The sequence below is a fragment of the Sardina pilchardus genome, chromosome 20, assembly GCF_963854185.1.
Source record: "Sardina pilchardus chromosome 20, fSarPil1.1, whole genome shotgun sequence".
Taxonomy (NCBI): domain Eukaryota; kingdom Metazoa; phylum Chordata; class Actinopteri; order Clupeiformes; family Clupeidae; genus Sardina; species Sardina pilchardus.
The window spans coordinates 10,552,268-10,568,233 of NC_085013.1; the positions used below are offsets into that span (position 1 = coordinate 10,552,268).

The following is a 15,966-nucleotide window of genomic DNA, read 5'->3' on the forward strand; positions in this document are numbered from 1 at the left end:
TCCCTCTCCTATCCTGCCCTCGACACATTTAGCCAACAGCCAACCAGTTAGCTCGCCTCGTGTAGTGGCTCTAGGGCAGCTCTTCATGCAATTGAGTCTGGAGAGCTAGGAGACTACAGCGGAGAGCACATACAGTTCACGCACACACACATACACACACACACACACACACACACACACGCGCCGTCGCTGTTCTCTGACCGAGGGTAACCGGGGGCTAAGTGTCACAGGAGCTCCCTAATTGCCCTTTAGGTTCTACAAAAATATCCACAGTCGTGTTTTATTCCTCTTGTTTTAAAAACACAAAAACAAAAAAAGCTATGCCTCGACGATCTTTAAAAAAATATTGAGCAAAACGAAACATCGGAGTTAGAAAATATTGCCACTACTCAAAGTCGTGCCTCAGGTTTTTCTTTTTTTCTTCTTCTTAAAAGTCAAGGTGCTTGTTTTGCTTCCAACTGATGATGAGGAGAGGTGAGCCCCACGCCCTCTCCTCCGGGGCCGGGAGACCCCGTGTCGGAACGGAACCCGCTCGCCTCCGCAAGGATCCTGAACACCTGCACACCATCCCTCCTTCGCTCCCTCGCTCCCTCGCTCCTTCCTTCCCTCTCTCTCTCTCTCTACACACAGAGACTCAGGCGTCAGGCGTCGTGTCTTCGGCACCTCCCGGGCGTCGCCCGCCGCCGCCGCCGCGCTCATCGCACCACCAGGCAGGAGACGCAGAGCTTGGAGGGCCCGATGCAGTCGTCGTGGCAGAAGGCCCCGCAGCCCTTGCACATGATCATGGCCTTGAGGCGGCAGTAGCACTTGGACTGCACCTCCTCCATGGCGCCGCCCTCCATGAACACCTGCTCGGGGGAGTCCTCGTCGCCCGGGTTGCCGCCCGGGTGCCCGGCGGGGATGGTCGTCACGGTGACGGAGAAGGACATCACGCTGGCGTCGGCCTCGGACGGCGTCTGAGCGGAGGCGGGTGTAGCACCGGCGGCGGCGGCGGCGGCCGCGGAGCCGGCCGAGGCGTGGTTGAGCGCGGGGGGGACGGACATGCTGATGGTGCCCCCGTAGGAGCAGGGGCCCAGCGACGGGCTCTCGGAGTGACCGCTGGTGGTGCTGGTGGCGTGTGAGCCGCTGTGTGCGTTGCTGGTGTTGCCGCTCGTCTGCCTCGTCCACGAGCACCGCTGCGGGCTCTCGGGCTCCTCCGTCTTCACCCCCTTCTCCTCCTCCTCGTCCTCCCCCGCGCCTCCCGCCCTCCTCTCCTCGGCCTCCTCCTCCTTCACCTGCGCCCCCTCGCCCGCCTCGGGGCTCTCCGTCTTCAGGCTGGCCAGCGGGACGGACAGGTGCGCGCGCTTGCTGGCGTCCGAGCGGCCGTAGGTGGACACGTTGAGCAGGTAGTGGCCCGTCATGGCCGGCCGGGAGCGGCGCTTTCGGCTCAGCAGCCCCGCGGGGCAGAAGGGCCGCTCGGCGCAGCTCTGGAGGGGCAGCGCCTGCGGAGGGAGGCCCAGCGCGCGAGCGTCGTGCTGGGGCACCGCGGGGCCGAACGTCCCCTGGCCGCGCATGAACATCTGGAGGATCTGCTCCTTGGTGTCCTTGTCCAGCATCTCGCGCTGCTGGTGAGAGGCGGCCTGCTCCGCTCTGAACCCAGGCCTGGCGGGGCCGGAGGTGCCCGGGGGACTGTGCGCCGGCAGCTGACCTGGGACCAGCTGGCGGAGCCTGCTCTGCTCCTCGTGCGCGGCGCCGGAGGCGGGCGGATGGTGATGGTGGTGGTGGTGGTGATGGTGGTGGTGAGGGGGGTGCTCGCCGCGGGCCAGAGGCTTGGGCAGGATCTTCTCCAGGGGGATCTCTTTGCCCTGCAGCAGCTGCGTGACCAGCGGGTTGTTGGCCGGGATGGACGAGCTGGACTTGAGCGAGGCGGCGAACGAGAGCGCGGCCGCCACCGCCGCCGCGTTCCCCCCGGGGCCGCCGCCGCCCACCCCCGCCGCCGGAGGCGCCCTCTGGAGGTGCGCGAGCGAGGGCTTGAAGAGGGACTGGTTGCCGTGCGAGCCCGACGCCGCCCTGATGTCCGTGGCCGCCGTGGCGCTGGGGGGCGTGTGGGAGAGGCGGCCGGCGTGGGCCGGCGACGCGGGGCTCAGCTTGACCGGCGAGGGCGTCTCGCTGCCGCTGGACAGCGACGTGGGGGTGGAGGGGGCGCTGGCCCCGCGCGGGGAGGTGCCCGCCGCGGCGGCGGCTGCCCTCTGGGCGCGCGCCTGCTGGGCTTTGGCCTTGATGTCGGCCAGCGTGCGGGCGCCCGTGCGGCCCGAGCGAGGCGGCGCCACCACCAGAGGGGCTCTGGGCGACACCGGACTGGGGGGAGGGGCTGCCAGGATACGAGATACAGGGATCTGAAAGGAGCAAGAATGCTCACATTAGATAAGTCACATTAGAGCACAAACATAATAGATTATATCATGTAGTATATATGTATATGACAAATCAACCATCAGACAGAAATGGAAAAAAAATAAGATAAATTAAGCTGTATGTTCTTCAAATAAGATAAATTAAGTTATATGTTAAAGTATTCTATCAACAAAAATGAGCAATCCAGACAAACAAACACACTTTGTCACACAAGAATGTCACACAGATACATAGCATATGTGGATGGGCCACCAAGCCCAAACGTACAATGAGTGGAGGTACCCTCTGCTCTTTAGCGGGAGTGACAGCAGGCGGCGATACTGCAGGCGATGGCAGTGATGAAGAGGTCGTGGTGGTGGGGGGTGAGGAAGAGGAGGATGACGCGACTGTGACGGCCGACGCTCCTGCCGATTGAGTCGGGCACAGCTTCTTCTCAGGGCTCGCTTCTGCCTCCTGCTGGCTGGAGGACTTCCTCTTCAGCGGCTCGTGGGGTGCGGAGGGAGCGGGAGAGGTCACGTGACTCTCTGCTGTTGCTGCTGCTGATGTGGTTCCTGGACTGTCCTTGCGAGCAGCCTGGGTCTTCTCCTCTCTACGTGGAGTGCCGGAGGCCAGTGGTGCAGGTGAGGCAGCAGCAGTAGGAGCAGCAGTAGGAGGAGGAGGAGGAGGAAGAGGAGGAGGGGGAGTGACGGCTGGGGAGGGAGCTGAGACAGGGGCCGATGCAGGGGATGGAGCTGGGGATGGAGCTGGAGATGGAGCTGGAGATGGAGCTGGGGATGGAGCTGGGGAAGGAGCTGGGGAAGGAGCTGGAGTGGGTCTTTCCTGAGCTGGAACTGGAGCTGGTGCTGGAGTAAGGGCTGGAGCAGGGGCTGGAGCAGGAGAAGGGGCAGGGGCAGGGGCAGGAGAAGGGGTAGGGGCAGGAGAAGGGGTAGGGGCAGGAGCAGGGGCAGGGGCAGGGGCTGGGGCAGTTTCTGGGATGAGGGCCTCCCGTGTTGCTGCTGCTGCGAGACTGGCCTCTGCCTTGAGGGACATGGACCGCGTGAGCGTGGGGGTGTAGGAGCCCACCGAGGCGGCCTGCGACCTTCTCTGCGGCAGCTCCGCAGACCGGACACTGCTGGGCGCCGCCTGGCTGACCGGTTTCTCTGGCGCAGGTTTGGATTCCGATACTGTGGGAGACGGCTGGAAGCCTTGGCTCTGTTCCTGAATGTCCATGGTGGCCTGTCCGGCTGATTTCTTACAGGGAAGCGCGGCCGGCTCCTGAGCAGGAGCTTCTTTCCCCTCGGCATCGAGGAGCTCTCTGGACTCCTCTAACGTCAAACCAGAGCTGTGCAGGGGACGCAAGAGAGAAACAGTTGACAAACAGCACAAACTACAAGGACAAAAAAAGGTCAACAACAAAAAAGGACCGAGGACACAGTCTGAATATCTAGGGTCTAACAATTAAACAGGGACCTATTTGTATGAATTATCTCAAATTGTAACAAATTTCCCCTTGGGGATCAATAAAGTATCTATCTATCTATCTATCTATCTATCTATCTATCTATCTATCTATCTAATTAGATTCCCGCTTGACATTCATGCCACATGAAACATTACACAAGCGTGACGCATCTCAATGCTTCTGCTGCTGATGACACGTCTCACAACAGCTCATCTGAACCCAGCAGAGCAGCTGTGGCTCGTGGGCCAAGAATGTGCAGCATTGGCCGTGGGGGAACTACAGGGTCGTGGGGGAACTACAGGGTCGTGGGTCGTGGGTCGTGGGGGAACTACAGGGTCGTGGGGGAACTACTTCTCTCGGGCGGGACTTACTGCTCGCCGTAGTAGCTCTCGAAGAAGCGCTCCTTCCACGGCTCCACCTTCTTCTCCTTCTCGAACTCCTGCCTCATCCTCAGCCTCAGCTCAGGGGTGAACTCGCCTGCAAAAGCACCGGCACTGTGAGAGGGAGCACCAGGACTCTCCGGAGAGCCTTTAGCTACAGACGCCTGGCCTTCACTAGAATCAACTACCCCTTTCATCAAATAAATAAATTAATTCATAAAATGCCTTTTATTCTTTCAGAAATTCCAGTGGTGGAACCCTAGCTGGAAAACCCCGAAGGAGATCCACTTTTGATGTCTCTCTTTAAAGCGGTGTACGGAGCACGGAGTTTTTTTTTTCTTTCCGAACTTCAAAGGGACACTGATTGTTTTAAAGTAGGCAAAGAGTCAGACCTTCAGAGAGGCGCTCCTTCCAGGACTGGGCTGCCGAGGTGAAAAACTCGTTGTTTAAGGCAGAGCTGGTGACCTTCAGGACCGGGCCGTCCATGCAAGCCTGCGAAGAACGGACAACACGACATCCATCAATGTGGTCATCACCATAAATACCATCAAGAGACTCAACGTTACCAGCACTGTCATTACCATTATTATTACAATTATGACAACCGCCTAATCAACTCACGTCATAACCATCACCATCAACCTCATGGCCTTCATCATCACCATTATCACAACGACTACTGCCGTGATCATCACCTAATTTGGCACGGTGCTCTTGGGTTTGTAATGACCTTCCTTCTTCCTGACGCTCCCCCAACACCAAACCCGGTTGTCTTTAACGGGAGAGCGGGGGCCAGTGCCTCGCACCAATCTCTTAATTACGTCTCACTCTCCGCTTCAGAGCAGATGGTGCACTGGCATGTGTCCTTTCGTGGGCGTTAGCGGCAGTCAATGCCAGCGTGCCCATGCCCGCACACTCATAATAATACACACACGCTGATGACAACACACATGTACACACTTGTAACAGCACATACACACACACACACACACACACTCACTCATAAAAATACACATGGACAAACCTATAATAATATAATAACACACACACAAACACACACACACACACACACACACACACACACACAGACACAGGCCAAGTAAAACACTCAGATCCGTGGGCTGACATGCCCGGTGAGGGTGCCCACCTGCTGGTCCACCTCGGGCAGCAGCTTGAGCAGCTTCAGCTGGCACTCGTGCGGCAGGGCGGAGAAGTTGTGCTTGTTGATGAGGGCGCGCAGGTTGGTGTTGACCAGGATGGAGTCGGGCGTCTCCACGTCAATCTCACACCGGCTGCGCTTCAGCTGCCCTGAGGGAACAAGATCGCATGGTCAGAGGCAGTGCCTCAGATAGAAGCATATATTATTCTTGCTTTCTCATCTGAAACATTTTATTCCCAATAGCTTTATGCTATATATAAATACACACACACACACACACACAGCACACATACACAGAGCACACACACACACACACACAGAGCACACACACACACACAGAGCACACACACACACAGAGCACACACACACACAGAGCACACACACACATTAATGCAGAGGAATACTGAGGGGGCAGTATTCTATCCTACAGCCTCTAAGCATTCTTGTAAGTCTAGAGGCTTTAAAGACTAAAGACTAGACTAAAAGACTAATAGACTATACATTCCTATTTTACACATTGATTCAAACTTAATAGAAAAATGACAGTATGGTTTGTGGTTATCTCCATTGCACATTATGCATGTACCCACATTTCTCCATATCCCCGTGGCTTTAATTAGATCATTACATTCATATTTTACGCCGTCTCGTCCTGAATAGAAGCGCGGCTGTAAGGTGTGTGGTTCTCTAGGGCTGTGTGTGTGTGTGTGTGTGTGTGTGTGTGTTAAGCGAGCCCACTCACGTGCACTGAGGCGGCTGGAGCGCTGGGAGAGCTTCCGGCCGGCGGGGGGGCAGTCGGCCTTGGCGGAGGACGAGGACGAGGAGGAGCTGGAGTTCTGGGGGCTGGCGGGGGGCCGCTCCACCTGCTTCAGCTCCCACGCTGCGGGGACACGCAGCAGGCACACACACAGCACATGAGGGACGGGACTCAGGAGGAGCACGGCTAGCTAAAGGCTGCTCCCACGGGAAAGGAATGGCTGGCTGGAATGAGATGGTCTTTGTGGATGTTTGTGTGGCGATAATGTGCTTGTGAGAGATTTGTCGCTTCTTGTCTATAGTATATCGTTTAGAGTTTATAGTCTTTCTTAGGTGAGCTGAAGGGGGAGTGCTTCTGTATGGTGGGGAGTTGACATGTTTGTGTAAATCACTGTGTGTATGTGAGAGAATATACGTGCATTTATGCACAATCGTGTGTGTGTGTGTGTGTGTGTGTGATTGCGTGTGTGTGTGTGTGCTTGAGGTGCTTGTGCAAGAGATCTTCTGTACCTGTCTTGCTGGAGACGGATGAGCGTAAGCGTGGATAGGCTGTGATGGCAGAATGGGCTGCAGAGATGGATTGTGGGTAATCTGCGCTACCTGGCTTGGCGTCCACGCTGTCGGCCAGCCCCTTCACACTCTTCAGCAGCAGCCGCGGGCTCGAGCCTGACGCCATCACACACTGCCTCCGCTGGTTCCTCTGCTGCTGTTGCTTCAGTGCCTGAACACACACGCACACACACACACACAATCAATATGTAATACACACACACAGACCAACACATCAACACACAAACTACACACACGCATCGATGAATATGCGAATATGCGAACATCCCACATATAAGATTATACTGACCAAGACACCCACATATGCACATGTCCATGAACAAAAATATCCATGTTTTCACACATTTGCACATACAGAAATGAATATAACTCCCCATCAACCCACTCCCACCTGAAACATACACACACACACACAGAGAGAGACACAGAGATACACACCAGAGCTTGTCTTTAAAATGAAGCACTTCATATAACCAAATGCAGCGGTGTGATGTGATGTGATGTGATGAGTTCACACTGCTCTCCGGTGGTCGGTGTGTGTGTGTGTGAGTGTGTGTGTGAGGCCGTACCTGCTTGAGGGCCTTCTTGCTGTGCTTCTGGGAGGGCGAGATCAGCTTGCTGGAGGGGACCGAGGGGGAGGAGCAGCGCGACTGAGGGGAGGACGGCTGCGACTTCAGCTTCGCCGGAACTGCAGGGAACACACAGTGCACACACACCCACTTTAAAAAACAAATACACACAAATTCACACACACACACACACACACACACACAAGTCGTGCATGCACTGACGCACTAATATACACACAGAGACACAAGCTCAAAAACACACACAGACAAAGAAACAATTTTAACCATTTTCAGGGGGCCCTAACCATATGTCTACACACATTAACGCACATTAACACACAGAGCACACCTCATGCACACAAGCCAAACGACTACAATTCAGCGTAGCTGAGTTACCCATAGAGAGCTGTATCGTGCCTCTGGAGCTGAGGGCATGAGTGTTGTGTACTCCCATACACAGACATGTGTGAAGATGACTGAGTTGATGGTTAGCCATATGCTGACTAATGCGGTATTAAGTGCGAGGCACGTGATAACAGTGTGAGCTGGCACAGAAGTGAAACGAACGAGTCCATAACACAGTGAACAGGCTACAAACAAACAATGCATCATGTCTTAAACGAGGATTAAATATCAGTTGTTCTTAATTTGATATTTAAAACAAAAACTTTTTTTCCAGCAGTGCAACTTTTACTGTTTAACTGTTAAAAAGTCACACGAGGCCAACAAACCTCTCTGCTTATACTAAACGTTCTGCTTTCTGCCATATAATAATCGACAAAATACCTTTGTATTATTTCGCAAAAGTTAAAAACAACACATGAACAATGAAAACTTACAGGAAGACATAACAGATCTCTGCCTCTGATGACTAGTTAGTTCCTGATCCGTGCAAGGCTTCTGCCTCTTTTTGCGATCCATTAAACTGGTTTAAAAACAAACAGAGCAGATCTCCCTGTGGCTCTTCAGAACATGGCCTTGCACCTCTGACTGGAGCACAATTCTGTACTTATCTCTCTCTCTCGTTAGTCCGTTTTAATCGTTTAGATCCTGCAACATGAAACGTTCAAGTCGCCCCTGAACCTGAGCTTCTCAATGCTGCTGTGTTGCAGATGAGGAAGTGGCTACAGCGTTCAACTGAAAATATAAGTGTTTCCTGTTTGCATGATCAGAGGTGACGGATTGACAACAGTAAAGGGGAGGAAGTAAGCCACTGCTGCAGCTCCCAGCTGACATGGGCCCTGCGCTGGAGACAGCCCCGGCTCTCATAGGGTGGGGTAGCAGGGGAGAGAGGTGGCGCAATGCTACCTTGGGCGGGTCCATTTCACAAGGACCGTTAGAAAAGGATGCAAGCAGAGAGAGTGTAAACAAAGTCCTTCCAGGTAAGTCTTGCCACATAGGATGGTCACAGACATCTTTATTGAATGATGAAAACAAATTGAACAATGTAAATATAATTGCTAAAATAAGGATTAAAAAAAAGTCATTCTTTACATTTAGTTGTTCACTGCACATACACCAACTTTTGCCGTATGGGCATGGCTATTGCCATAGTGATAAAAAAGTAAACAGATGGCAGAACCTCTATCATGCCATTTCCAACTATGTGTATTTACTTTACAGGCTAGGACTTCCGGTTCAAAACTCCGCCATGTTTAGTGTTACAGATTCCTCTCATAGAGCCAATTAGCCAATTAGCTAATTAGTGATTTGTCTCCGTCTTCACCAAGTCTCTGTAAACCCTGGAGATATGGGTGGGGCTCTTTGTGGGTGAAATAAAACAGAGGACACAGAGAACACAGATGACCAGAGGAACTGAACAGGACAGGATGGCAGCAGAACACGTTTATCACACTTGATCGGACCAAAACTCCTCCTTGACAAATTATATGAATTGTATAAATCTAGTGGCTTTTCATAGTATGACTTGTGCCCACCAGAAAACAAAAACACACACACAAAAAAACAAATCTTTGTACGCGTAACAGATTTGAAAAGTAGGTCTTACACTGTCACCATCAGTCAAGCACTCCCACGCATGCTTGTGTGTATGTGTGCGTTGTTGTGTCTTATTGTGTGTGCGTGTGTGTTTTTGTATCTTTGTGTATGTGTGTGTGTGTGTGTGTGTTTGTATCTTTGCGTGTGTGCTTTTCTATCTTTGTGTGTGAGTGTTTTTGCATCTTTATGCGTGTGTCAGTGTGTGTGTGTATGTGTGTGTGTGTGTGTGTGTGTGTGTGTGTGTGTGTGTGTGTGTGTGTGTGTGTGTGTGTGTGTGTGTGCGTGCGTGCATTACCCCTCCTCCGCCATCTGCCCCTCCTGCCCTCCTTGCTGTTGTTGCTGCTGCTGTTCTCAGTGCTGCGGCTGTCAGACAGATTATCACTGCTGTCCTCCGAGCCCTCCTCCGACAGCTCCTTCACCACGTCCGCTATGTCTTTCTGCTCAACACACACACACGCACACACACACACACACACACAGGGTCACTTAAAGGGATAATCCGGAGTGAAATGCACTTTAGATCAATTTTTCGGACTATTGGGAGTACATACGTTGAGTTGACACCAAAATCATGTCATTCGGATGTATTTTGAGAAAGTTCGAGTTCACCGTTTTTAGCCAAAACTCGTTAGCCTGTAAGTGAACGGGGCAGGTCCTTTCGCCACTACAAAACGCTATTTTTATACCTCTTCTACTGTTCCAAACAACACTACACTTACGTGGTAGTGAGTAGAGGGTCCCTAAAGCCAAACCGAAGTATCCCCACGTCTTTATGTGGTCGGATAGAGAGTCCAGAATGAATTTAATCGAGTCAGTACCTTTCCGGAAATGTTAGTAAAGTGTTGTGGAAGCGTTGCGCAGCTGCCGCAGCGACATTTCCGGGAGGTACTGACTCGATTAAATTCATTCTGGACTCTCTATCCGACCACATAAAGACGTGGGGATACTTCGGTTTGGCTTTAGGGACCCTCTACTCACTACCACGTAAGTGTAGTGTTGTTTGGAACAGTAGAAGAGGTATACAAATAGCGTTTTGTAGTGGCGAAAGGACCTGCCCCGGTCACTTACAGGCTAACGAGTTTTGGCTAAAAACGGTGAACTCGAACTTTCTCAAAATACATCCGAATGACATGATTTTGGTGTCAACTCAACATATGTACTCCCAATAGTCCGAAAAATTGATCTAAAGTGCATTTCACTCCGGATTATCCCTTTAACTCAAACTGCACACACATGTCAACATGGGTCATAAGATGGGTCACAGATGCTATGCATCACCTACATGTACAGTGCACACAAACATACATACATAAATTACTACATAAAATACAATATTAAAGAATTAACACACAGGCATCCTTCATGCCAAGTTAGCCACCTGTATTGGTGTTGTTACTCTTGAAGCAGCAGCCTCAAGACTCACCTTGAGTGTGTAGACTCCCATCCTGCCTGGCACCTTGTAGAAGATGCCCTCCTCCCCACGAGAGTTAGTGTGCAGCATGGCATTCAGACAGGCCAGGGGGGACGTCCCACTGTGAGGGCAGAGGACACCGAATCAGTCAGACGGCCTTCACTAGAGCACACTTCCCATGGTCACACACCCACGCAACACAAACATCTCACACACACACACACACACACACACACAATGCAGAACTAACTCAAGTCTGTTACTGATCATACGTACATGATTACATCATCACACATCAACACTTAACACACTTCAACACTTCAAACACTACACACTCACATGCACCGACACAAATATGAACACTACAAACAACCCCCCTCCCCCCCCCACACACACACACACATAAACAAAAACAAACAGATACACACATACACACAAACACAATCCTCACACACATACAGCCTCAGCCAAACAAAAACACACACTCTATTAGTCCAAGGCAACTGAGGCTCTCGGCCACATGCATGCGCAACCCTCAACACGTGGGGAGGTTGATATGCATCTACAAGGAGAGAATTAATTCTTATTTTAATTTATTTACTCCTGTATCGCATAATCGCAATAGAGTGGACTGGCACAAGTGGCTTATCGTTTAGACATCCAGTTGCTCTGGGCTTTAGGATGTTAGCCGTGACTAAATGACCCCTCAGTTTAGTGTGATGCTCACTGTGCTTCACTGAATTTAAACATACATACTGTACTACTGTATATAAAAGGACACACACACACACACACACACCACACACACCACACACACCACACACACCACACACACACACACACACACACACACACACACACACACACACACACACACACACACACACACACACACACACACACACACACACAATCACCTAGAACTGCACAGGTTGTCATGGATTTTTGTGAAGAAAAGTAGTTAAATTGTCTAAAAATGTTTTTCTGTCAATAAAACAAATCTTAGAACTATCCACCTAATGTTTTTTGGGTTAAAATGTTTAAAGTTGGTGCTCAAGGGCAAAGACGGAATAGTTTCTGCACTTTACAACATAATGTGAATTCTGACTTGCAAATATCTACCCCAATTCTGGCTTGGGGTTATGAACTTTAAAACATTTTCAGAACAAAAATGATTGGGTGGATAGTCCTAAGATTCGGCTGTCCTACATTAATAAAAGCCGACAAATTTGACATATTTTATTCATGAAAACTCCATGCCATGAACTGTAAGGCTCTAGGTCGTTTGCCGCAGAAAGGCCCACATATCAGGCAACCAGGAGTAGGGACAAGCAGGAAAGGTGAGAGAATTATTACTGAGTTATCACACAGGGTCCACACATACAGAGAGTCTAGTGGATTCAGCTGAATCTCACGGGGGTGGACGTAACATTATGCTCGACTAATAAGTAGCTCCTTTCAGCTGCAGCCAGTAGGGGGCGCTAGTTCTGTGACTAACTGCACTAGCGTGAGTGCCCTCAGCATGCTGTCTGATTTGAAGTCAGGCGGTTAAGGGCATGCACAAGGAACACTGGAGAAGTGTTAGTCCAGGGGTTGGTTTGGAGAGAGAGAGAGGAGGGAGGGGGAGCAGACTAGCATTCATTCTTACCTTCTGGAAAACAACGGAGACAATGAACCCACGCAAAACAAAAGATAAACAAAACAAAAACAAAAAAACAAAAACAGAGATGTGATAATTAGAGCTGGATGAGGGTGACCCATCTACTTCCTGTCTAGGGAATTCAGATCAAACTCAAAGAAAAGGAAGGAAAAACAAAGTATGTGATGCACAAGGGCATGCGTCTAGAGATCACAGCGGCCTCCTAAAAACCACAAAGGTACTGATGAGGGAGACTCTGAAACCGAGTTCAGCAGTGCCAGGAGTTGGGACAGCAACCGCGTCTCACCTGATCTCCTTCAGCCGCTCCTTCTGGATGACCTGCAGGATCTCCTTGTGGCTCATGGGAGTGTTGGGGTACTTTTCCAACACCTGGAGAGAAAAACAAAGGATTAAAGGAAACCCTGACAGTCTGAAAGCACGGAGAGTGAGACTGCATCCACTCACACTAGCAGACACAATAAAGAGTCAGGCTACTGGGACACTTTAAGGGCCAAGCCATCTGGACACTTCGTACTGACTAGGGCTGCGGATCACAGAGTATCTCAAAAATAGATACCGTCACAACATGCTCACAGTAACATTTAAATCACAATACAGCTGTCTGTGCAAATGAAGAAGAAGAAAAGGGCAAAAGGCTGGAATTATGTACATAATTGAATAGGAAAAACTGTACAAAGTGCATAAAGTTTTAACTAAGTGGCTCTTAAAAATATAAAAAAATAATGTGGCAGCGTTACTAGGATTACACTCATTCATTTCATAAGAGTCACCTCGAGGACACATGAAGCAGTGACTCTGTTAAGTCAAACTAGCGGAAAAGTCAGTTTAGAATATACATATTCGTTAAAATATGGATATTTGGCCCCAGCATATTGATAATTTATTGCAAAAAGAAGTTAAATGGCATATTGCCGTTTCGATATCTAACTGAAACCATATCCCTGAGAGGATTCTGGCATCCTTTTAGTGACCCAGACAGCGTGCTACATGTTCGCCTAGATTTTCCTTTTGAATCATCACATCTTCCCATTACAACAGCCAACTCAGTTCTGACTATTCGCTTTAGTGAATGCTTTAGTGTGTGTGTGTGCCTGTGTGTGTGTGTGTGTGTTACTGTAGAAGTATGTGTCTGTATGTTAAACACCAGACAGCAGAATCGACTGGCTGCGGTAAGATAGGCTGCTCACAGTGAATTTTGTGCTTGCATGAAGTCACCTAATGAATCATCTGTCATCAATCTTGCCAGCTCAGCTGTGTAAGTGTAGCTAGTGTGTATGTGTATGTGTATGTGTGTGTGTGTGTGTGTGTGTGTGTGTGTGTGTGTGTGTGTGTGTGTGTGTGTGTGTGTTGTGACATCATCCACTTAAGTATGACTCATTTCCTTTGAGGTACATGTGTGTGGTGTGTGTGTGTGTGTGTGTGTGTGTGTGTGTGTGTGTGTGTGTGTGTGTGTGTGTGTGTTTAGAGAGAGAGAGAAACACTGTGATACAACTGCAGAATGTGTTGATAAGTAAACTCATTTATTGAAAACAACTTTCAGAGAATGTTGGACAACATGCTCAATCAAATAAACAAATCAATGCCCAAAGTGTTATCAAAACATTTGGTTTGTCTTTGCCATCTAAGAGCAACAGGTGGCTTTTTAAGTGCAATTGTCCCCCAGTAATTCTTAGATTTAGGCAAATGTTTACATTAAAATTGAACAGAAACCATCATGTCTCTTGCATATCATAGTCCTACCTGCCCTTACAACAATACCGCATTTTGACAAGCTTTCAAGCCTGTGATAACAACTTAACTTTCAGAGGTATGAAATAGCCAGTTCTTTTCAGAAAGACGGTAATTCCAAGTAAGTGAAACAGTAGGCCTTCCCGCTAAAGACTTCCAAGAATATAAGAAAGATGAACACTGAAACAAGCACTGTCATTTTGAAACAATGTGTATGCCCTGTCAACTCCTCTTTCCAGAGACGTCAAATGGAGTGCACACTACTGAGACGGCATGACGACGAGACATCTAAATAATATTTCACATAACATTGATGTGTGTGTCGCAAGACAACATGCACGTGGTAAAATAACATAAGTGCTGTTAGCAAGAAGAACGTGTGGAAAGCTTAGGTGACCTAATCTGACTTCTGATTAACCTTTTATTCACGATATGATTGTATACAAAGTGCCCTGCTTTTAGGCAGATGTGTCATTATTTTTACCCACATGTTGTCATTGCATGTACAAAACGATTAAATAAGCGTGGTTGTAGTTGTAACTACCCATACCAGCATAGAAACCAATGTTATCATCGAGTTGGCTGACTGGAGCCGTTTTGACAGCTAGCTCGCTAGCAGCTTAGCATTTTACGCTAAGGATAACTACCTAGCCATAACAGTAATACGGTTTGTACATCATTAATTCCGACAACAGGGTATCACTGATTCCCAGTATAGCATTGTCAAGAGGCAAATAGACGTGTAACGTGAGTGAAAGTTGGTCTGCCAAATGGTTTCGCATCTCATATTAGCTAAACCAGCTAGCCAAGCTTAGTTAGCTATCTAAGCTAACCTGCTTACTTGCTCGTTGAGGACGTCATGCGCTTAGCTATGCTAACTAATACCTGCTAGGCTAGCTAATACGTCTGCTGCTGCTGTCGTTAGCAAACGGGGGAAGACAGTTTGTATGGAAAAGTTCATGGCCATAACTGACAAAGCAAGTGATATAAACAGGCTCCGTCAAATAAGTGTCACCATCATATCACGGGACCTATTTCCAACCAACTTCAGTGGTTCCGACAACAAACAGGCCTTGCGTTTCATGCGCAATAGACCATCTACACTAGCGGGTCATGAACTCATAAACACCGTTGTACAAGTGGGAGCGAAGGGAGACAACAATCAAAACAAACGCGTCGTATCGTTATAGTTTTACCGTTTTAGCTGCTTCTGCCCATGTCCGCCCCTTCTTCTTCCTCTGTTTCTCCCTCATGTTTTCGGTCGGTGCGGAGTGTCGACCGATTATAAGTGCGTCTTGCTGTTTGAGTGGAAATGTTGCTTTAGTTACCGTGCAAGAGCCACCATTTCTGCCATATTGGGTTTTTACTGTACAACGCTAGTCATGTGACTGACCCCTAAGGAAACGTCATCTTACTGTAACAACAGTGATGAAGCTAGATGGGTATGTTTTGTCCTCTTTTGTGGGCCAGTTGACATTAAATGAGATTTCCTCATCACGGTGAAAAAAAGAATAGTCTGTAAAGAGCATCAGTATTGTTGAGATCTTTTTTTCAACTCCAGATTTGATTTTGATAAGTGTAACAATTGCCATGTAGACCTTTTTCTGGAAAAGAAAGTCAAAACTCAAAAACGTAGAGACTACTTGATTGCAATTAAAATAAATGCAATTAATTAGTTACCACTCTTAGACTATATTTTTAACACAATTCTGCTATAATGAAATGAGAACATAGATGCAGAAAAATGAAGCTGATTCTGCCACAGACCACCACTCATGCTGATTTCCAATCTGTTGTTGGACTCTACATCCTGGCTTGTCTTTCTTTCCTGCTGTAGAGGTCAGTTTTACTGATCTTGTTTTTCGGAATGCTGTTTGTACTAGTGTTGACAACTGACACA

The 15,966-nt window shown here is 49.2% G+C and overlaps 1 protein-coding gene across 4 annotated transcripts; it reads right to left on the reverse strand.

The window, feature by feature from the left end:
• Positions 1–554: 554 nt before the first annotated feature.
• asxl2 (ASXL transcriptional regulator 2) lies at positions 555–15,414 on the reverse strand. 4 transcript variants are annotated; one of them, XM_062522106.1, is made up of 12 exons: positions 15,263–15,414; positions 12,625–12,707; positions 10,691–10,799; positions 9,563–9,704; positions 7,270–7,388; positions 6,641–6,851; positions 6,117–6,254; positions 5,363–5,523; positions 4,608–4,707; positions 4,207–4,312; positions 2,677–3,715; positions 555–2,375 (listed from the first exon to the last, which is right to left on the reverse strand). In XM_062522106.1, the coding sequence occupies exons 1-12, from the start codon at positions 15,317–15,319 to the stop codon at positions 696–698; spliced, it is 3,945 nt and encodes a 1,314-aa protein (XP_062378090.1). In that variant the 5' UTR covers positions 15,320–15,414; the 3' UTR covers positions 555–695. The 4 variants fall into 4 exon arrangements, with proteins under 4 accessions (XP_062378090.1, XP_062378088.1, XP_062378087.1 ...); XM_062522104.1 differs by having other exon boundaries at positions 2,662–3,715; XM_062522103.1 differs by having other exon boundaries at positions 2,596–3,715.
• Positions 15,415–15,966: the final 552 nt, after the last annotated feature.